Here is a 21,998-nt window from a genome sequence, read left to right as displayed (position 1 = left end):
GAAATTGCACTGAAAAAGAAATGGTTGGTGTATCTGGATATAGGTCATATTATTGCAACTTGCTATAATAAAGTTGTACTTGAGTTGACAAAACTTCAAAATGGAATTTCTAAATTTTTTTCCCAATTCGAGGTCATCTGCCACACAATCCATCTTCGCACATCATGTGCATTGGATTAATCCCCAATCATTTTGTTCATGTTTTATGAAGGACGTGTGTCCTCTACCTCCCACATGTTTGGAGTGGAAACATTACAAAAAAGATGAAGCTAAAACATGGGAGACGAAGAAGCAATTTCTTTAGATATGATATGTCATGTATATCGTATGATTTTATAAGTATCTCAACATTTTTTTTTGCAGTCCATGGTGCACCGAAACATTTTTGTGGTTCATACCTTACCAATATTTCTTGTGGTTCAGCTACGGTTAATAATTCACTAACACTTATATAAATATGTCTTTACGTTTTATGAGCAAATGAATATTTCTCGCCATTTGATGTTCTTATTAAATATATCTGTTTCATTTACGTCTATCAAGTATGCCTTCAATCAAAGCTCATGTCAAATTCGAGTCTTTGAAAAAGTTGGCGGTGATGTATTTAGCTTCCACCGTCAAGATGACTAAGTTGAAAAGACAATCTAAACATTTCTTTCATAAAGCTCGTGAAAGTAAAACCATGTCTCATATTGCAGTTAACGTGTCATACATAGATATGAATGATGATAGTGACAAATGTACCATTTGTCATTATCCAAAAATTCTTAAGGATGATTCTGACGTATGCCACATGTTTATGATCATGGTATTTGAAGAGGGAAAGATATATCCCTGTGTCCGTTCAAACCGCAAGTGTCATAAGTGTCATTAGAGTTTAGTTAAACATGTTGTCAATTTGCGTAATGTTCGTTTTATCTGTATAGTTGTAAAATCATTGTTGTTGAATTATGAGTGTTTGTATTGTTGATGACTTACGAGTGGTTGTTAAATAATTATTAGTGGTGCTCTAATTTATGTTTTAGCCATATGCAAAACGTACCTGGTCCTAACCCTCAAACCATTCAAGTTCCTAACCCCAATCCTTGATAAAATAAAAAATAGAAGATCGGGTCATCACTCCCGAACCTGAAAGATCGAGAGTTACGAGCCGATATATATATATATATATATATATATATATATATATATATATATATATATATATATATATATATATATATATATTATTTATTTATTTATTTTTTAAATTTTTTGAAGGGTTTATGAACATTTAACGGGGTTTACAAAGTAAATTTTTTGCAAAGCCTAACTTAGTTTAGTTAAGCCAATTTCCACCTCTACTTCAGAAAGAATCTTTCTCTCTCAGACATTCACAAGAGAAAAATGCCGTTTATGAATTACATCGCACAATGGAAAAGCGTTGCAAAAGAAGCCTTAGATCGTTCAGCAATAATCGCAAAGTTCCTCTGTTACCTTCACTTCACCAGCAACTACCTCTGTTCACCAACACACGTATGCTTCCATTTTTCATCTTTCTTCTTCATCTTCGTGTTTTTCGTATACCCTTTTAACTCAATTGCAATAATCCTCTGTTTGCAGGCGTATGGACCTAGTATGCTCCCAACCCTAAATATCGCCGGCGACGTTGTTTTGGTGGAGCATGTTTCTCCTAGGATTGGGAAAGTTGGTCATGGTGATTTGGTTCTTGTGAAGTCACCTTTGAACCCTAATAGGAATTTGACTAAAAGGGTTGTTGCTATGGAAGGAGATACTGTTACTTATTTTGATCCTTTGAATTCTGAGGATTCCAGAATTGCTGTGGTGTGTTTGCTTAATTAATGGTTTGTTCTTTGTTTTCACTTTTTTTGTGTGTTTGTTTGATTAGTTCTTTGTGATTTTGTTTTTTTTAGTACATTGTTGTGAAAATGTGGCTACTTGATTGTTGTCATGTTAGATTAGCTATTATGGGATTTGCACTACTTAGTGTATGTTTGGTTATGCAATGACAAGAATTGATTTTGAGTGAGTTGATTCCGACTAAAGGTGAGTTGAAGGTAAAATGATTTTTGTTTGGATGATCGTGTAAAACTGAGTTCAAGTTTAAATTTATGTGTAAAAATTAATTATAGAATCAAAAGCTACAAATCCTGACTTCAAGTAGAATCAATTTTGGAGGCAAAATCAATTCTTCTCGATCAATCGTACATGTTAGAAATTAGAATCAATTCTACACTTTCAGACCCCTCTAGAAGTGGAAACAAACATACACTTAGTTATGTCTGCTTAGGTCTTATGTAAGTCCTTGTGGTTTTTGTCTTTAGTTAGAAGGGGACTCTGTGAGTTGCGAAGAGCGAGTGGTTATAAACTTGTCTTGGTATCAATTCTTAAGAAATGTGAGACTTTTTGGTTTACTGGAAGCCAATTCGAGGCTAAAGGGCTTATCGGCTCTTTTGTACGGCTTAGGACGTGTCATCCTTCCTGCGTGGCTTAGGCTCTCCTAGCGTTAATATTTCGATCTCAACTCTGCTACGCCGCTTTTTTGAGATATTGTTCGTTTTGGGGCCATCACACTTTTGTCTTTAGTTAAAATGTGTCTCAATGGGTTGAGGAGAGTGAATGTTTGTAAACTACCCTTACTGGTTTGTTCTTTGTTTTCTCGTTTTTTTTGTCTGTTTTATTAATTCTCTGTGATTCATGTTTTGTTTTTTTTAGATATACTACATTGTGGTGAAAATGTGGCTACTTGATTGTTGTCATGTTAGATAAGTAATTATAAGCAAGTTTTTGTTCCGACCTCAACTCTGGTGCACAAACTAATTAGGTATTGTCTGCTTAGGGTCTTATCTAAGCCCTTTAGTCATAAGTTTAAAGGTGTTTAGTGAGTTGAGGATAGTGGGTGGTTATAGGCTATCCTTAGTCTCCATTCCTAAGCAATGTGTGATTTGTTGGTGTAGTACTAGAAAAATAGCCCCATTTGCTGTGTATAGCTTAGGCCGTGTCAGCGCTCATGTGTAGCTTAGGCCGTATCAGCCCTTGTGCGAAGTTCAAGCCCTCCTTCTAGTGTCAATGTTTTTATCTCAAGTCTGTTGTGCCGCTTTTATGAGATATTGTCCTTTTGGGGCCATCACACTTTTGTCTTCAGGGTCTGTTTGGGAGTTTAGGAGGGGAGGGGAGGGCTTGGAGAAAAAGGAAGGAGGAAGTGGAATGAATAGAGAAATATGGGAGAGGAGGGTTTTGGAGGATTTAGATATAATTCTTCAAACCCAATCTATGTTATAATATTTTTAAATTTTTTAAAATATATTAATTATAAGTTTTCATTTACCATTCTCTACAAACTCACTTAGAAATGTTGGAAAATTTCTTGTTCTTTTCCTCTAGACCCCTCTCCCCAAAGCCCTCACCTCCCCTTCCCTTCAATCTCCCAAACAGACCCTTAGTTAAAATGCAACCTCGCAGGTTGAAGAGAGTGGGTGTTTTTAAGCTACCCTGAACCTCAATTCCCAAGTAATGTGAGACTTTTTGGTGCATCAATAGAATCTTTAAATGGAAAATGCTAATTATTACTGAACATTTTGAGCCAAATGGAAAGTGCTTATTACTATGGAACGTTTTGAGCAAGAAATGCACGACCGTTTTGATTGGCTCGTTTTAACACCACTTACCCAGCCTGATTTCTGTAAATGAGGGAAGTTATAGTAGTTTTGGTTTATTTAAGAAAATAACACACACTTGTCCCAAAACAAATGAGAAATACACACACATGAAAAGGATGTTTAACATTGTTCTCATGTTTCTTTTGGTTAGCCTTTCGTAAAATATAGCATAACTCTTTTTAATCATTGGTCGTTGTAAGGGTTCCAGTCGCGATTCTTGATATTACAGAGAATAACAATTAAACATGGATAATGCAGCTGTAATCACAGTTGCGGCAAAATCAAATTTCAAAAACGATGATGTTGCGATCTATATTGTTGTTGTGGACCTTTATTTTAAACACTTATTGTGGGTATTGGAACTTTTTCCAGCATTTTTTTTCTTCTTCTTTCATATTTGTAGTATGCAAATGTGTTATTCTGGAAAGTACCTCTTGCTTGTTTTATTGTTAGGATATAGGATAAAGGGGAACTAGTTACTTGATTATTAGAAAGTACTAGTTACTTGATTATTAGAAAGTATCATGTATAAATAGGAGCACACATGGACAGGCGAGGATTATTATTGAGTATTGTAAATTCTTAGTGAATAGAGTCGTGCGTGACTCTATTGTAGAAGGGGAAACTCTTGGGGGGTAGAAGGGGAAACTCTTTGGGGAGAGATTTCTCCTATTCTCCCTCTCTCCTTTCTAATCTTTCAATAAAATAGATCTTCCCTCTGAATTCAATTACTTAGTTCCTAACATTTATCATGTTGGATTATAGTGAGTGGAACTGGAAGAAGGTTTAAGAATTGTTTGGTCATATGAGATTGAAGCCGTTGATTAACGCATTCAATAAAAAGATTATTACTTGTGTGTTATATCCCAATTCAACTGTTATAACTTATATGTGTTGGTGATATTTTCAATGAACGGATATGCAGAATTAAGAAAATGATTTGATGCAATTTTCTATGTCCTTCATATATATCATATATGGAATAAAAAATACAGTTTCATTACCAGGTTTCTTCAAATTAGGTAATTCATAAGGTGCTATATAGGAGCTATGCAGGTTATTTTGAACGAAAAATGCATTTATCTGACTTTTGCTCACTTTGTCATCCATCATTCTTTTACTGTAACTGTTGTGGTAAACAATGTTATTTGCTTATGATTTCTGGTTATATTACTTGAAATTTCTCTATATTTTTGGCTGAGATAATTGATATTTTGTTTTCAGAGTGTTATACTTATTTACTTAAGTTTTACTGATATCCTTGATTCTACATATCAAAGCATCATTGCGATCCAATTCGCATTGTTGAGTCTTAACACTTCAATTAATTAAATTTTAAGATAGAAGATAATCAACTATCTTGTCTGTGTCCCATTTGCTTGGAATACATGTTTTGCATTGCATTGATTTTTCTTGTTTTATTAATTTTAATATTATTATTTAATTTATGTTGATACGTTTGATTTATTGCTTTATTTATCAATTTTTTTAACTTAGGTGCCAAAGGGGCATGTTTGGATTCAAGGAGATAACGTCTATGCTTCCCGTGATTCACGTCATTTTGGTCCTGTTCCATATGGTCTTATAAGAGGAAAAGTGTTTTTCCGGGTAACTGCCGTGCCCAATATATATATTCTTTTATTTTTTATAGTTTCTTTTTGGTTCATTTGGTTTCTCTCCAATATTTTGATAGAGGTTTATAGTGCAATTTATTTCTCACATGCTTTCATGTGGTTCAATATTAGTTTTCCTGAATAATTTCGACCGAGCTAAGGTTATAATGATACTGTTCTGTTAGTACATGACTGCTTCTATTTTTCTTTCTGGACTTGTACGTATACGTGCAATCATCTACTGATTTTATATTTGTAGATTTTTGTTACTGATCTAGATATCATATACTAGAATAATTTCATCTATCATTGCAGTGAGGACATCATTTTCTGATTAGTGTTTATTTGACAAGCGGTCCTTCTGATTAGTTACTTTTATCTTATTATGCTATGCTTCTATAATTTTAGTTGATACCAAAAAATCTACATATTTGTTACACACTTTTTGACAAGTGAAAATTTGTTTTTTAATTGATTATAGTGTTAAAGATATTTCAAATACTTTTTTCTATCAGGTTTGGCCACCCAGTAGCTTTGGACGGTTAGATAATTGAAGATATTTTAAAGAAGGTACGTTACTTTCTATTATATGTAATGTCTGCTTTTCTCCTGCTAGGTGTTCCTTTATGCCTTAAGTTATAGAGAATGAGATTAGTTACAAAAACGTGACGAATAATCAATTAGATCTGTGGACAGCGTTGCTTTCAATGTCCCCTTTGTCTGTAATTTACAAAGCATGAAATTTGAATATTGAATCATGGTTGTTTGTAACTCCAGATGAAACAGCACCTTGATTTTGCTAGACCTTGTTGTATACTACGGTGTGATAATCTAGCCACATTTTGAATTGTAACATTTCTTCTGTGTAGATACTGTGTCTCTCATATAATTCAGGTTTACAGACTCAGCTACTTGAAAAAATATACGGGCATGTTGGGTGTAATATTTTATATTTTCATCTTAAATTTTAAAAATTCAGCTTCTTATTACTCCATTTCTTGTTTTCAAAGATTTGTTTTTGATACAAAAATAGATAGTTTTCACTGTTTCTGTTAAAAAATTTAAAAAGAGAAATTATTTTATAATTAAAAGTATAAATGAAAATTGAAATGTCTCAAACCAAACTAGTCCTTAGGGTATGGATACATGAATAAAAATTTCAACATCCTACAATGTTACAATGCGATATTGGAAATAATTTATCGTCCAGGTACCAATAATTATTAGTGAAAGCATGAGTGCAGATATGCAATGATTCCCTTACATAAATTGAATTTTAAGTATTTCTCAAGATTTTATCTGTGTTATTATGGGTTGATACTCAATTCTTTAACATCTTTTTCGTTTGCCAATTAATCGAACAGTGTTTATGGTCAGCCATCCCTTAAAATGCTACTTGGATGGAGCTTCAGAGTTTCCATGAATGTGGCTGTTTTCAAGGGTAACACCTCAAGGACCATGCTCCTTTTCGCTGCTATGAAGGATACATTCTTTGGGGTTTGCTTGAGCACTGTGTTGTGTGTTGCTCTATAAACTTTGAAAAAGAACAGAGTTGCACATTTATATGCAGAACAATTGGTTAGAAACCAATCAAAACATGCATTTTACCCATGATATTTTTTTTGAAATTTATATGCAAAGGTAGATTTTCTTTGTTTTTTATTGTTACATTGTGAATTTTAACCGAGAATTGTAGACATAGATTCAAAGTACTTCATCCATTATTGCATCATTTGTCAGGTTGATTGTTTGTTTTTATGTATGAAATTATTGATTTGTTTTGTGAAAATATACACTCAGTCTATGAGGGTTGTCAAGGACCAACTCATGAACTAAATATTTAAGAATGATTGTATGTATCTGACAGGCTTTCTTGTTTAAAAACACTACAAACAGTGTAGTTATGTTGTGCTAAAATGATTTGTATTTTTATAGAGGATTAGCTTTTGAGAATGGGACTAGGGGGTGGGGAAGGGACTATCCTTGTTTGGTAACGCGGTGAATTTGGCATGTGATTTTGCAAAAGCTATACTTTGTAGCTTCAACAAAAGCATGGTACTGTTATGATTTTGTCCAACTCACTGTGATACTAAACGCGCACCAACACCGTCAAAGGTTTCCTCCAAAATCCATTCAATATGTTAAATGATATTCCCATTAATCTTGAATATATGCCAAATGATTATATATATGTTTGGTCATATAATGTTTTTTCTTAAAGTTTTTTTTTTATTCTATCACTGCGAAATATAAAACCGCCAGTTTTTGTTCTCGACAGCAATCTTTGTTAAAAAATGCTAACATGGCTAACATAGTTTCATTTGTCATCTCTTCATGACTCAATATTAATCAAAAGTCCAAAACATATATTACAAACTTCATGGCAACAAGAAAACATAACCAAACAAACTCGAGCAAAGCTCAACAATAGAAGAAAGTATAAGCCTTACAAACTTAACATTAGCTTCTCAACCCTTTAATGTAGATAATCAATCTGATTTGGCTAAAGAGCTCATGCAAGGACTGATGCAAGTTATGAAATCTTTTACTATATTTCTCCTTCCAAATCAAATATTGAGTCACACTCAACCAATCTACTCAGTTGAGCATACTCATGTTGTACTGTCTCTAAACATTTTCCATCACTTACTGTCGGTTGCTAGTATTAATGTTTATGTTACTCCATTGCAAAATACTTGGCCAAACAACATCAAAATACTCATGATTGAAGAAAATGTGAGAATGAGTTTTGTTATCCTTCTTACACATAATACAAAATTGGTCACAATGTAGAACAACTTTGTTAAACCTATCACAAGTTGACAATGTAGCATATATCACTAACCAAATAACAAACAAACATTTTTTGAAAGGCAGGGTTAATGCAAATAACTTTCCTCCAACTAACTTTTGCAAAGTCACCTATTAAGACATTATACATTTTCTTGATAGAAAAGTTTTGTTGTTGAAGAACATTACTATAGGCATCTGCAAAATTCTAAGCTGCATCAAATACTTTTTTTATTATCCATAAATTTTGTGAAGGTACTTCGAAATATACATACATTTCTACTATGTTAAATAATTTTTGTGTGTGACTAATATCAAATAAATTATCTATTTTTTATTAATTTAAATTATTTTGTATATATTGAACCAAAAATAAAGAATATACATAAAGATAAATGAATCAAACCATAAAAATAAACATAAATGAACAAAAAATAAACACTCTTAACAAACATTGTTGAAAAACGTACCAAACAAAAAAGAAAAGAAAAGAAATATACTGTTTTTTAAAAAGACGCATCGAACGGGGGCAAAATCGTAATTGACAGTGAATCATTGGCTATAAAATGATCCTGTAGTGGACATTAGGGTTAGATATCTGCCTTGAAAGAACCGGGTGTAGCAGCCAAAACATTTGCTCCCGAGTTCCGTTGCGGGCATAGATCCAAATTCCTCAATTCCTTTTCTCTTTTCTTCTGCAATTATTTCTATTCTGCAGAAGCTTTGAAAGGATTTGTACATTACCCTTCTTTGATCTAAATCTTTAGTTTATTTATTTATTTATTTTCTTATTTTTTCGGCCGATCCAATGGGTTCTCAGTAAATTGTATTTTGAGATCCCTATTTCACCCGGCCAATAGAGATCTTTTCTGGGGCAGTATTATGGTTTTTGCATGTTTGCTCTATCATGCCGAAATTTAGATCTTTATTAAACTGCCCTATATTTATTTTAGGTTTTTGGATGTGACGGATAGTAAATCATGTATTTGTGGTTAAGGTAAGTTTTTGGATACACGTTTGGTGAATTTTGCAACTCTTCCTTGGTTCAAACACTCACTCCACTGTGAATTTCGCAAGCAACAAGCATGTTTGTTTCACTTTTGCTGGGTCAAAATTGATCGATATGTTTGTTTAGAATAATTTTTTTTGTTTGTTTTTTTGTAATAAGAATAATTTATTTTGTTTGAACTTAATATTTGTAGCTTAAACATGTGTCTATTGTTTTTACACATATATGTATCCAAATACATGTTATCTTAAATTCTGCTTCCTTTTGATCAAAATCAATTTATAGATTTAATAATTTGAATTCAATTTTGGTCATTGCATAGATATATTCCTTTGCAGTGACAATAATTAATTTTAAATGATTCAATTATGTGAATTGAATGGATCTTCAGGGAGCGGAATGAGTTGATATGTTTTGGATGCTGATATGTTTTGGATATGCGAGTTAAATTGTGAATATGCGTGTAAAAATAAATTACAAAATTAAAAGCTACAAATGATAACTTTGAGTTGAAATTGATTCTACCAAACAACAAAATGTCATAAATAAGTTTCCTCATTTGGTTTGGTTTGCATAATGAAATAGGAGTGTTCAAAATCAAACTAATTCAATAGCAAAAATGCAAATCGAACCAACTCAATAAAAAAACCGTACACTAAACTAACTTAAATCGAAAATGCAAAAAAACTTATTTGGTTTGGATGTATTAAGATCATTGTATGATTTGGTTTGGTTTTTATTTCACCTCTTAAGTTGAACTTAATTTGCAAGTTAGTCTGCATTTTTATTTATCAGAGACCAAAATTAAAATGAGATTATCATCTTCTAAACTTGACCATCACAATGCCATCTTTTCTCCCTCTCCCCATGGGACACCTACAAACCAATCTCTACGGCTCTACCTCGTCTATCATGGTGTGCAGTTCAAGCTATATGTGAATTTTAGTCTACTTAGTTTTATTCGAGTGATTTTAATCCTTTTTTTTTTTTTTTTCAATAACTAATCAGATAAAATAAGTCTCAAAATATATCTAACAACCAAAATAAATCAAAAAACATAAAATATGACTCAAAATAACAATTGAAACACGAGTTAAGCGGGCAGCCCTGCCACGCCCCGTGCCCATCCCGTTTCCAATGAGTTAAGCGGGCCGGCCTGCCCCACTCCGTGCCCGCCCCGTATTTTAACGAGACGAGACGAACCGAGCCAACTATAGAAATCGAGTTCAAAACTTCGACTCAGCCCGCCAAAAATAGCGGGCCAAACGGGCCGGCCCGGCGGGTCAGACCCGTTTTGCCACCCCTACTAAAAATAAATAAATAAAAACAACGATCAAGAGCGAGCAGGATATGATTGCTTAAAACGTTTTATTTTAAAAAAAATATAAGTTTGTAAGGTGAAGCTCAACGATGGATACCTTCATCAAGTTTGAATTTGAAACACAGTTCCACTTCAAACCCTATATTTATTTTATTTTTTAGAGTGATTTAGTTGGATCATCCTTTTTTTGCCATCTCTAATTCCACCATTCAGTGTAGAACTTTCACCATTTTCTTAAATGTCGTCATCAACTATTCAATATCTTACAAAATGTTTATGACACCGGTGGTCTAGATCGAGTTTAACTCAAACCCACAAAATCAACCTATAAAGCAAGGATGACCTTTCATTTATTATTATTCAAACAATACAACTATCTAATGTGATATTTAGGATAAACTTACACTACAAAAATAAATGATAGAATTTAATTTCTATAAAGTTAATATCCAATATTTTATAACATAATATAGGCTTCAACCTTTGTAAGAAGAACATTTGGTACCTGTGGTGCTGTTGAGACTAATCATGAAAAATATCAATCATTGTAATTTTTAAAAGTTGAAACAATCACAATAGTGAGAGTAAATAAGCAACCTTGTTGACTGAGGAGCTCATTAGGAGTAAGATTGCAAGAGTTTACTCGTTATCAATTTGAATCAGTATAGGTAGCCAATTTTGCCAATTTTCTTAATAAATTTTGAGCCTAACAACATTTTAAAGCACATCTTAACATTCAAAAATAGTTTTAGCTCTCATAAGTTATTATTAATATATAAAATGTAGCCAAACACATTATAGAATTCCAGAGAGGTTTTTTATTATTACACAATAATGTTCCCAGCAGCTAGCACCAAACATAATTTTTTATATCTCCACTTTACGCAAAATGATATGAGCACCATGTTGTGGCTGAAGGGTAATTACTGAAGCTGGAGCATGAGCATAGGTTGGAGAAAGTTCAAATGTGAAATGCTGCAAAATCAATGTTATTGCCATCTTTGCTTCCAACATGGAAAAGTTTTGTCCAATGCAAATTCTTGGACCCCCTCCAAATGGAAAAAATGAATTTCTTCCATTTGTTGCTTTTGAAACTCCTTCTGCAAATCTCTCAGGATTGAACACTTTAGCATCTTCACCCCATAGTTCATGGTTGTGGTGAAGCCAAACTATTGGTAAGTTAATCTGAACTCCGGCTGGTAATGTTAGGTTTCCAACTTTTACATCTTTGTGAGCGGCCCGAGGAAGCACGGTTACTGGTGGGTATAACCTTAGAACCTCATACAAAATCATGGTCATCTGTCACAAAAAGATTTGTGCTATTTGTAAGTAATAAGTTTTGTATAATGTTCAATATCACGAAAAAATCTCTACAAAAAAATGTTATATAGACCGATTAAGAGACCAAAAATGTGAAATCCGTCACTAAATCATTCGCTAACTCAAACAACAAGTCGTTTAGTGATATTTTTCAATTTGGTCTCTTATTTAGTCACATACTCATTTAGCGACTAATTGCAAAATGTGGTTGCTACATCGGTCTTATGGAGATTGAAATAATTTGGTCATTAAATCGGTCTTTATGGAGACCAGAGCCGATCCAAAGGTTAGGTCACTATTAAAGTCCTCGCTTTAGGCTTAAGAACAAAAAAAATAAAATTTCTTTAAATGTGCCGATAAAAAGGTCTCATATATCAAAATTTGCTTTAGGCTTAACTTACTTTTGAAGATTATCAGGCCGACCCTGATGGAGACTAGAATGATTCAATCACTAAATTGATCGATAAACAATGAATTTTTAGTAGATACTTACAATCTTAAGATGGCTTAGTCCTTCAAAATCTGGTTGTTTGTTGCCAAAAACTTGTAGCACTTCCTCTCTTGCACGTGCTTGCCAATTAGGGTGCCTACTCAATAATACAATTGTCCAAACAAGCAAAACTGAAGTGGTTTCTTCCCCTGCAAGGTAGAATAGCTTGCATTCCTTGATTACATCATCAAGATTCATCCCAACATTCTTATTGTTGTTGTTATCTTTAATTTCCTTGTGATTTGACTCAAGAAGAATACCTAATAAGTCATTCTTAGTGGCTTCACCTGCCTTTATTTCTCTTTCTCTCTTGTTAATAATATCATTCAAGGAAGCTATTATATCCTTGTTAATTTCCTTCAACCTTTTGTTTGTAGTAGTAGGTAGAAACCTAGAAAAAAAACTCTATTAGAGTTTAATTACATTATAAATAACACTTTTAAGAGTGTATTTATAGGAGTTTTTTTTTTTTTTTTGAGATAATGTAATTTTGGAGGAGCATTTGATTTTATTTTATATGTAAATTTTATTGGCTGAAAATTTTTGTCAAAGTTAAATTTACGAAACTTCAAATATCATCTAAAATCTAATAATTTAAAATTCCTTCATTAATTTATACATTGTCTCATTTTTTCTTGTTCAATTTTTTTTTATACATTGTTAATCTCAAATTGGTCCTTTTAATTCTATCAAAAATTTAAAAATTAGTCAATAAATGTTCAATATTTTGCAAATTGGCATGTATTTTTTTTCTTCATATTTTGTAATTTTATAAAATAGTCCAACAAAGTGTTAGAATGATTTTGTTTCCTCTATCAACAAAACAAAAAAAAAAAAGGAACTTAAAGCATTTTAATTGACTAAAATTGTAATTTTTCTATAATTTCAAATTACCACATCCAAACGCATTCATAAAGCTTTGATCTTTTAATGGTAAACAAGTAGTCAAATGCACACAATTTAGTCTTACCTCCAACCAGGGATGTAAACTTTCATCAAAATTTCCAATGTAAGTTCAGCTTGCTCCTTTTGAAGTTGAAATATTTTTATTCCTTCTTCATAACTACTTCCAAATGCTGTTCGAGCAATAACATCACTAGCCAAATTTTGAATGGAAGGCCACACATCAATTTCACATGATCCATCTAAGGATAACATTCCCTCCCATTTGCTAATCATATCATTGCAACTTTTAAAGAAGATTGGTAACATCATCTATGGTGCAGAAAGAGATCGATCATTAATAGAGTTAAAATTTCGCACACCAAACTAAATGCATAAAATTTTAAAGGGAAATGTTAACCGATGCTTACGGGGGAAATGCATTTAGTTTTAAAAATTCTAGTCCTTTTTAAAACCCATCAAAACCAACAAGTTTTACTTCCTCGAGTGCTTTTTATACGAAACAAAAGTGTCAATACTTTTGGTCATTTTTATAAGAAACATTGACAATTTTTCAAATGTGTTAGAAACTAATTTTCATTTGTGCCCTTATTTATTATGAGAGGAAATATTAAAAGTAAATAAGTTAATGGAATTAACCACAACTAATATTGGGGCATCCATGAAATAAATTTAAATTAATAGGAGTATTAAATAAAAATAACTATTTTCAATGTGTTTCATTGGTCTTGATGATTTATATATTTTTTTTCTTATAAAAAGGATAGGATGAAGTATTAAATATGGTCATTTAAAAAGATTTTTACTAAAGTAACCTTGACATGAAATGTTTTCACATGCTAATGTGAAACACCTCAAAACATAAATGTCAATTAAACACCTTAAAATTTACAACTGTTTCTTATATTTAGGACTAAAACATACTCAAATTCTTATATAAGAAACCATAGTAAAGGGAAACTAACCTTCAATTTTTCTAAATGGAATGCAGGATTTATTATCTTTCTATGCTTGCTCCATTTTTCTCCCTCGTGGGTTATAAGACCAGTAGCTAGTATTCTGACAAGAGGATTCGAGTTAGGCTTTTGGAAGTCATGGATCTTATTGAAAACTTCTTTAACTAACTCGGGATCTGTGATGGTCACCCTTGGTGTTGGTCCAAACCAGACAAAAGAATCTTTTCCTGCATTATTAGCAAACAAATAATTATTATTTCTTTAAATTAAAGTTAAACAAATCAACAATGCATTAGTATCATGAAATAATAACACCACCAAGAAATATGTAGAAAAACACTATACCTTTGAACATGGACATTTTACTCAAAAGTATAGTGTTTTTGCTACATATTTGTTAGCTTTCGATTGGTCCTGTAGGCAAAAAAAAAAAAAAAAACCCTATCAAAAGATACGTTTCGATAAGTTGAGCAATTCAAGGGATCGTTAAAGAAACATAAATCGTTAGAAGAATACGACTAGAAGCATCCATTTGGGTGAAATCTTTACATGTTACCCTTCCCAAATAATACAACTATCTAATGTGAGATTTAGGATAACTATTCAAACAATACAACTATCTAATGTGAGATTTAGGATAAACTTACACTACAAAAATAAATGATAGAATTTAATTTCTATAAAGTTAATATCCAATATTTTATAACATAATATAGGCTTCAACCTTTGTAAGAAGAACATTTGGTACCTGTGGTGCTGTTGAGACTAATCATGAAAAATATCAATCATTGTAATTATTAAAAGTTGAAACAATCACAATAGTGAGAGGAAATAAGCAACCTTGTTGACTGAGGAGCTCATTAGGAGTATGATTGCAAGAGCTTACTCATTATCAATTTGAATCAATATAGGTAGCCAATTTTCTTACTAAACTTTTGAGCCTAATTTTCAAGAAGCATAACACATAACATTTTAAAGCACATTTTAACATTCAAAGATAGTTTTAGCTCTCATAAGTTATTAATAATATAAAATGTAACCAAACACATTATAGAATTCCAAAGAGGTTTTTTTATTATTACACAAAAATGTTTCCAGCAGCTAGCACCAAACATAATTTTTTATATCTCCACTTTACGCAAAATGATATGAGCACCATGTTGTGGCTGAAGGGTAATTACTGAAGCTGGAGCATGAGCATAGGTTGGAGAAAGTTCAAATGTGAAATGCTGCAAAATCAATGTTATTGCCATCTTTGCTTCCAACATGGAAAAGTTTTGTCCAATGCAAATTCTTGGACCCCCTCCAAATGGAAAAAATGAATTTCTTCCATTTGTTGCTTTTGAAACTCCTTCTGCAAATCTCTCAGGATTGAACACCTTAGCATCTTCACCCCATAGTTCATGGTTGTGGTGAAGCCAAACTATTGGTAAGGTAATCTGAACTCCGGCCGGTAATGTTAGGTTTCCAACTTTTACATCTTTGTGAACGGCTCGAGGAAGCACGGTTACCGGTGGGTATAACCTTAGAACCTCATACAAAATCATGGTCATCTGCACAAAAAGATTTGTGTTATTTGTAAGTAATATGTTTTGTATAATGTTCGATATCACAAAAAAATCTCTATACAAAAAATTGTTATATAGACCGATTAAGAGATTGAAAATGTGAAATCCGTCACTAAACCATTCGCTAACTTAAGCAACAAGTGGTTTAGTGATATTTTTCAATTTGCTCTCTTATTTAGTCACAAAATCGTTTAGCAACTAATTGCAAAACGCGATTGCTACATCGGTCCTATGCAGATTGAAATAATTTGGTCATTAAATTGGTCTTTATGTAGACCAGAGCCAGTCCAAAGGTAAGGTCACTATTAAAGCCCTCGCTTTAGGGCTACGAACAAAAAAGTAAAATTCTTTAAATGTGCCGATAAAAAAGGCCTCATATATCAAAATTTGCTTTAGGCTTGATTTACTTTTGAAGATTATCGGACCGACCCTGATGGAGACTAGAATGATCCAATCACTAAATTGTTCGATAAACAATGAATTTTTAGTAGATACTTACAATCTTAAGATGGCTTAGCCCTTCAAAATCTGGTTGTTTGTTGCCAAAAACTTGTAGCACTTCCTCTCTTGCACGTGCTTGCCAATTAGGGTGCCTACTCAATAATACAATTGTCCAAACAAGCAAAACTGAAGTGGTTTCTTCCCCTGCAAGGTAGAATAGCTTGCATTCCTTGATTACATCATCACGATTCATTCCAACATTCTTATTGTTGTTGTTATCTTCAATTTCCTTGTGATTTGACTCAAGAAGAATACCTAGTAAGTCATTCTTAGTGGCTTCACGTGCCTTTATTTCTCTTTCTCTCTTGTTAATAATATCATTCAAGGAAGCTATTATATCCCTGTTAATTTCCTTCAACCTTTTGTTTGTAGTAGTAGGTAGAAACCTAGAAGAAAAACTCTATTAGAGTTTAATTATATTATACATGGCATTTTTAATAGTGTGTTTATATGAGAGAATTTTTTGAGATAATGTGGGTAATTCGATTATATATATATATATAAGTTTTATTGTTTGAATCATAAATTTGAGGAATATCATCTAAAATCTAAGAATTTGAAATTCCTTCATTAATATATACATTGTGAATCTTAAATTGTTCCTTTTAATTCTATCAAAATTTGAAAATAGGTCCATATAATTTTTCAAGAAATTGCAAATTATTTCCTATAAATTTTCAAAATTTGCAAATTGGTCCCTAAATTTCAATATTTTGCAAATTGGTCTATATTTTTTCATATTTTGTAATTGGTTCTCAAGTTTTGAAAATTTATAAAATAGTCCAATAAAGTGTAAGACTGTTTTTTTTACTCTATCAACAAAAAAAGAGGAAGAAATTTAAAGCATTTAAATTGCCTAGAGTTGTAATTTTCCTATAATTTCAAATTACATCATCCAAACACATTGATAAAACTTTTTTTTTTGAAGGATACACATTGATAAAACTTGATCTTTTATTGGTAACACAAAGTAGTCAAATGCACAATTTAGTCTTACCTCCAACCAGGGATGTAAACTTTCATCAAAATTTCCAATGTAAGTTCAGCTTGCTCCTTTTGAAGTTGAAATATTTTTATTCCTTCTTCATAACTACTTCCAAATGCTGTTCGAGCAATAACATCACTAGCCAAATTTTGAATGGAAGGCCACACATCAATTTCACATGATCCATCTAAGGATAACATTCCCTCCCATTTGCTAATCATATCATTGCAACTTTTAAAGAAGATTGGTAACATCATCTATGGTGCAGAAAGAGATCGATCATTAATAGAGTTAAAATTTCGCACACCAAACTAAATGCATAAAATTTTAAAGGAAAATGTTAACCGATGCTTACGGGGGAAATGCATTTAGTTTTAAAAATTCTAGTCCTTTTTAAAACCCATCAAGACCAACAAGTTTTACTTCCTCGAGTGCTTTTTATACGAAACAAAAGTGTCAATACTTTTGGTCATTTTTATAAGAAACATTGACAATTTTTCAAATGTGTTAGAAGCTAATTTTCATTTGTGCCCTTATTTATTATGAGAGGAAATATTAAAAGTAAATAAGTTAATGGAATTAACCACAACTAATATTGGGGCATCCATGAAATAAATTTAAATTAATAGGAGTATTAAATAAAAATAACTATTTTCAATGTGTTTCATTGGTCTTGATGATTTATATATTTTTTTTCTTATAAAAAGGATAGGATGAAGTATTAAATATGGTCATTTAAAAAGATTTTTACTAAAGTAACCTTGACATGAAATGTTTTCACATGCTAATGTGAAACACCTCAAAACATAAATGTCAATTAAACACCTTAAAATTTACAACTGTTTCTTATATTTAGGACTAAAACATACTCAAATTCTTATATAAGAAACCATAGTAAAGGGAAACTAACCTTCAATTTTTCTAAATGGAATGCAGGATTTATTATCTTTCTATGCTTGCTCCATTTTTCTCCCTCGTGGGTTATAAGACCAGTAGCTAGTATTCTGACAAGAGGATTCGAGTTAGGCTTTTGGAAGTCATGGATCTTATTGAAAACTTCTTTAACTAACTCGGGATCTGTGATGGTCACCCTTGGTGTTGGTCCAAACCAGACAAAAGAATCTTTTCCTGCATTATTAGCAAACAAATAATTATTATTTCTTTAAATTAAAGTTAAACAAATCAACAATGCATTAGTATCATGAAATAATAACACCACCAAGAAATATGTAGAAAAACACTATACCTTTGAACATGGACATTTTACTCAAAAGTATAGTGTTTTTGCTACATATTTGTTAGCTTTCGATTGGTTCTGTAGGCAAAAAAAAAAAAAAAAACCTATCAAAAGATACGTTTCGATAAGTTGAGCAATTCAAGGGATCGTTAAAGAAACATAAATAGTTAGAAGAATATGACTAAAAGCATCCATTTGGGTGAAATCTTTACATGTTACCTTAATTAGCAATGCATATGTTACTCAAATGTTGGTTAACCTACAACTAAGAGACGTCTTGGGAGCCTACACCATCACTTCTCTAGTAGGACCAAACCAACTATTATTCTTTCAATGGGATAGACATTCAATTTTCAAAATGGGAGGACAAAGAGACCTTGGCCCAAAATTACCCTAAACTAAACCTGAAGGGCAAGGTTTATTTTGAAGGGCGCATCAATGATTTGAAGGTGCTAATAGCAAATGAACTAAAACACATTATTGGGCTAAGTAATACAAATGGGCCCAATCATCCAAATGAGACAATAGTTAGAAATAAGAAAATCGCTATTCTTCCCTCTCAAAATTGTTCATTCCCTTAATTCACGTGAGTTAACACACGCTCGACATTTTTCAATAGAAGTTAACTCAACGCTGCCACTTTTAAGATTGGTTGAACCGGATTAAAAAGTGATTTAACCGATCTTAAAAGTGCCAACGTGAGTTAATTCACGCTGAAAAATGCGAGCGTGAGTTAACTCACGCTGAATTAAGGGAATGGGCAAAAATAAAAGGGAGAAGATCAATTTTCTAGAAATAAATCCAAATGGTTAGAAGGATACGACTAGAAGCATCCAGCTGTTTACAACTTATTTATGCAAGCTTCCAAATGCTCATAAAACTAATGCCTTGTAGGTAGGAATATTTTGTTGTTACTATTAAAAATTGAAGGGGGAAGAACACAGAGAGATAAACACAAAGAAGTTTCAAAAAAGTTTTAAAAAAAACTTAATCATAAATTTTTAATGGTAGTCATACCCAATATTTACTTTTTATTTCTATCTATCTAAGGTAGACCTCTCTATTTTTAAGAAATGAAGAATATCTCAACTCATACTCAACCTAGATAAAGTACAACGACAGGGACAAAACCATGATGAAGGGGGGGAGATCCAGGGACTCCAACCCTTGACGAGAAATAATCACTTCATTTCATTTGGAGATAAATCTTCAATACAAGATGACAAATAATCAAATCAACGTGGAACTAGGTTAAGATTTGACTGCATTCTCAAGGGTGTAAGCACACACATTCACTAATTTCTTATATATTTATGGATTATCAGTTTTTTAACGGTAAGGATTATCAAATCAAGAAGTGTATATAGAAAGAGGGAAAATAGATGAATAATATAATAACAAAATTGTACAAACGAAAATACTTCAAACAATCTTAAATATAAGCAAATTGTCGAATATATTTTAATTCAATTTGTACTAAAAACATTCAAAAATTTTCTTATATTTAAGACCGAAGCGAAAGTAAAGGAAAACAACAGAAGAAGATAGGGAGAATCATAGATAAGAATACCATGTTTTGTAATACTTTGATGACCGTAGGGAAACACACGAGGCACTATATCGTCAGAGAGATTCATGGGTTTGGATCTGACTTCATTTTCCATCTTTAAATACTCCTTCATGTCTCCAACTAAAAACCTATATGGATTCCCTTTAAGACCTTGTTCTCTTAGCACCCTTTCTAGCTTCTTTGGCCTCAACCATGACCAAATCAGCATCTTCCATGCCCAAACAAGAGTTACCAGAAGAATTATGCATGCAGATATTGCACAAAATGCTTCCATCTCTCTCAGTGATCTCTGTGTTATTGAAGACAAAAAGAAAATTAGATGATGATAAAATCAGAGCCTTCTTATACAAAGTTGCAATGAATGCGATTCTTAACTATTTTCAATATATGCATATTTCATGTCACTTTAGATAGAAAAATACAAAAAACTTTTTAAAAACTTAACTTTTTATATCTTCTATTTATAAAAGATAAATTTGGTAAGTTTAATATACAATTTATTAATTGACCATTTTTTTGGTCAATCAAATTATTAATTGACCATTTTTAATATTTGGGTTAATAGGTCTTTACCCCTGTAATATAGGTCATTTCCGGTTTTTCCTCCTGTAATTTTTTTTTTGATTTACCCTCTGTAAAAAAAATTTGTTTTGATTTACCCCCTAGTAGGCCAAACAAAAACCAATTTTATTTTTTTTCAAGAAATTTTCGTTTTTGTTTGGCCTACTAGGGGGGGTAAATCAAAACAATTTTTTTTTACAGGGGGTAAATCAAAAAAAAAATTTACAGGGGGGAAAACCGGAAATGACCTATATTACAGGGGGTAAAGACCTATTAACCCTTAATATTTTATTATGTTAAATATTAATTATTTGAAATTATTTTAAGAAATTAATGATATTCTATGAGAGGATACCTAATTTGTCCTCGTGAGCTTAGCTCAGTTGGTATGGACAATGCATAAAATATGCAAGGTTCGGGGTTCAAACTTCGGCCACCACCAAAAAAAGAGGATACCTAATTTAAAATGTTAGCATTTACCAGTATAAAACTAATTAAAAGGTAACTAATATTATTTAATTTTCTTTTATTGTTTTTCACTGATTTCTATCGAAGGTACTTTTATTCAAGACACTATACGACTCTAAATATTGACAATATTCGAAATTAGTTTTACTCTATGAATAAAATTAATTAAAAGGTAACTAATATTATTTAATTTTCTTTTATTGTTTTTCACTGATTTCTATCGAAGGTACTTTTATTCAAGACACTATACGACTCTAAATATTGACAATATTCGAAATTAGTTTTACTCTATGAATAAAATAAATCAGAACAATTTAGTCTCTATCACAAACATCATAAAAATTGTTTTTTAATATTTTTTATTTTATTATGAAGACATTGTTTCAAGAGGGACAATTAGTCCTTAATACACCGATACCTTTTTAAGAAATAATACACCAATATTTGTTCATGGTAATTTAGTAAAAGTATAATTCTCACCCTTTTATCTATTTGATATTCTAATTTGTCATTAAATGATTATGGAAGGAAGGAGTACAAAAGATTGTGAATAAAGGAAAGTTAGGAAACTAAAGAGAAGATATTCTAATACATTGAGAGCTAGAGAGAAATGGGTAAAATAGCAACATATAAACATTCAAGAGAAGACAAATTAAAGGAGGCAAAAACATCAAGCAAAATGCATGTATTCATTTCTTAGTGGATTGGTTAAACAATACGAAGATAGAAGATCACCTAGTCAACTCATCAAATAAGGCAAAAGTAAAATGAAAAGATGAAACCACTTAATAGACATAGGCCATGATGAAAAAATGAATACATATATAGGAAGACTAATCAATGTTCGCAACCATTGTCAATTTGTAATAGTGAATGTTCATAATCAATATACATAGAGAAGCAACAATCACATTTCGTGGCTTTGTGCATGCTATGCTATGCATTTATGCCTTTATGACAAATTTCAATTCCACAATTTACTCTGTGAGTTGTAGTTCTATTCATTGCTTCTTGTACCAACAAAACAATAAATACAACAACTTTAAT

The 21,998-nt window shown here is 31.8% G+C and overlaps 3 protein-coding genes across 3 annotated transcripts; 1 reads left to right on the top strand and 2 right to left on the bottom strand.

Annotated features, from left to right (window-relative positions):
* Nucleotides 1-1,303: 1,303 nt before the first annotated feature.
* Nucleotides 1,304-7,004, top strand: LOC146949310 (Peptidase S24/S26A/S26B/S26C family protein). Its single transcript, XM_085745371.1, has 5 exons — nucleotides 1,304-1,515; nucleotides 1,603-1,824; nucleotides 5,157-5,267; nucleotides 5,788-5,842; nucleotides 6,637-7,004. The coding sequence occupies exons 1-4, from the start codon at nucleotides 1,387-1,389 to the stop codon at nucleotides 5,824-5,826; spliced, it is 501 nt and encodes a 166-aa protein (XP_085601497.1). The 5' UTR covers nucleotides 1,304-1,386; the 3' UTR covers nucleotides 5,827-5,842; nucleotides 6,637-7,004.
* Nucleotides 7,005-11,135: 4,131 nt separating this feature from the next.
* Nucleotides 11,136-14,422, bottom strand: LOC146949309 (cytochrome P450 716A67-like). Its single transcript, XM_085748514.1, has 5 exons — nucleotides 14,415-14,422; nucleotides 14,071-14,320; nucleotides 13,173-13,417; nucleotides 12,206-12,593; nucleotides 11,136-11,691 (listed from the first exon to the last, which is right to left on the bottom strand). Exons 1-5 carry the CDS (start codon nucleotides 14,420-14,422, stop codon nucleotides 11,260-11,262), a joined length of 1,323 nt encoding a protein of 440 aa, XP_085604640.1. The 3' UTR covers nucleotides 11,136-11,259.
* A 562-nt stretch (nucleotides 14,423-14,984) lies between these two features.
* On the bottom strand, nucleotides 14,985-20,281 carry LOC146949308 (cytochrome P450 72A68-like). Its single transcript, XM_085745370.1, has 5 exons — nucleotides 19,923-20,281; nucleotides 18,026-18,243; nucleotides 17,128-17,372; nucleotides 16,129-16,516; nucleotides 14,985-15,614 (listed from the first exon to the last, which is right to left on the bottom strand). The coding sequence occupies exons 1-5, from the start codon at nucleotides 20,194-20,196 to the stop codon at nucleotides 15,183-15,185; spliced, it is 1,557 nt and encodes a 518-aa protein (XP_085601496.1). The 5' UTR covers nucleotides 20,197-20,281; the 3' UTR covers nucleotides 14,985-15,182.
* Nucleotides 20,282-21,998: the final 1,717 nt, after the last annotated feature.

The sequence above is a fragment of the Medicago sativa genome, chromosome 2, assembly GCF_051527215.1.
Source record: "Medicago sativa cultivar Bolivia chromosome 2, Bolivia_mono, whole genome shotgun sequence".
Taxonomy (NCBI): domain Eukaryota; kingdom Viridiplantae; phylum Streptophyta; class Magnoliopsida; order Fabales; family Fabaceae; genus Medicago; species Medicago sativa.
Note: the sequence above shows the minus strand (reverse complement) of the source record. Positions and strands in the feature narration are given on the sequence as shown.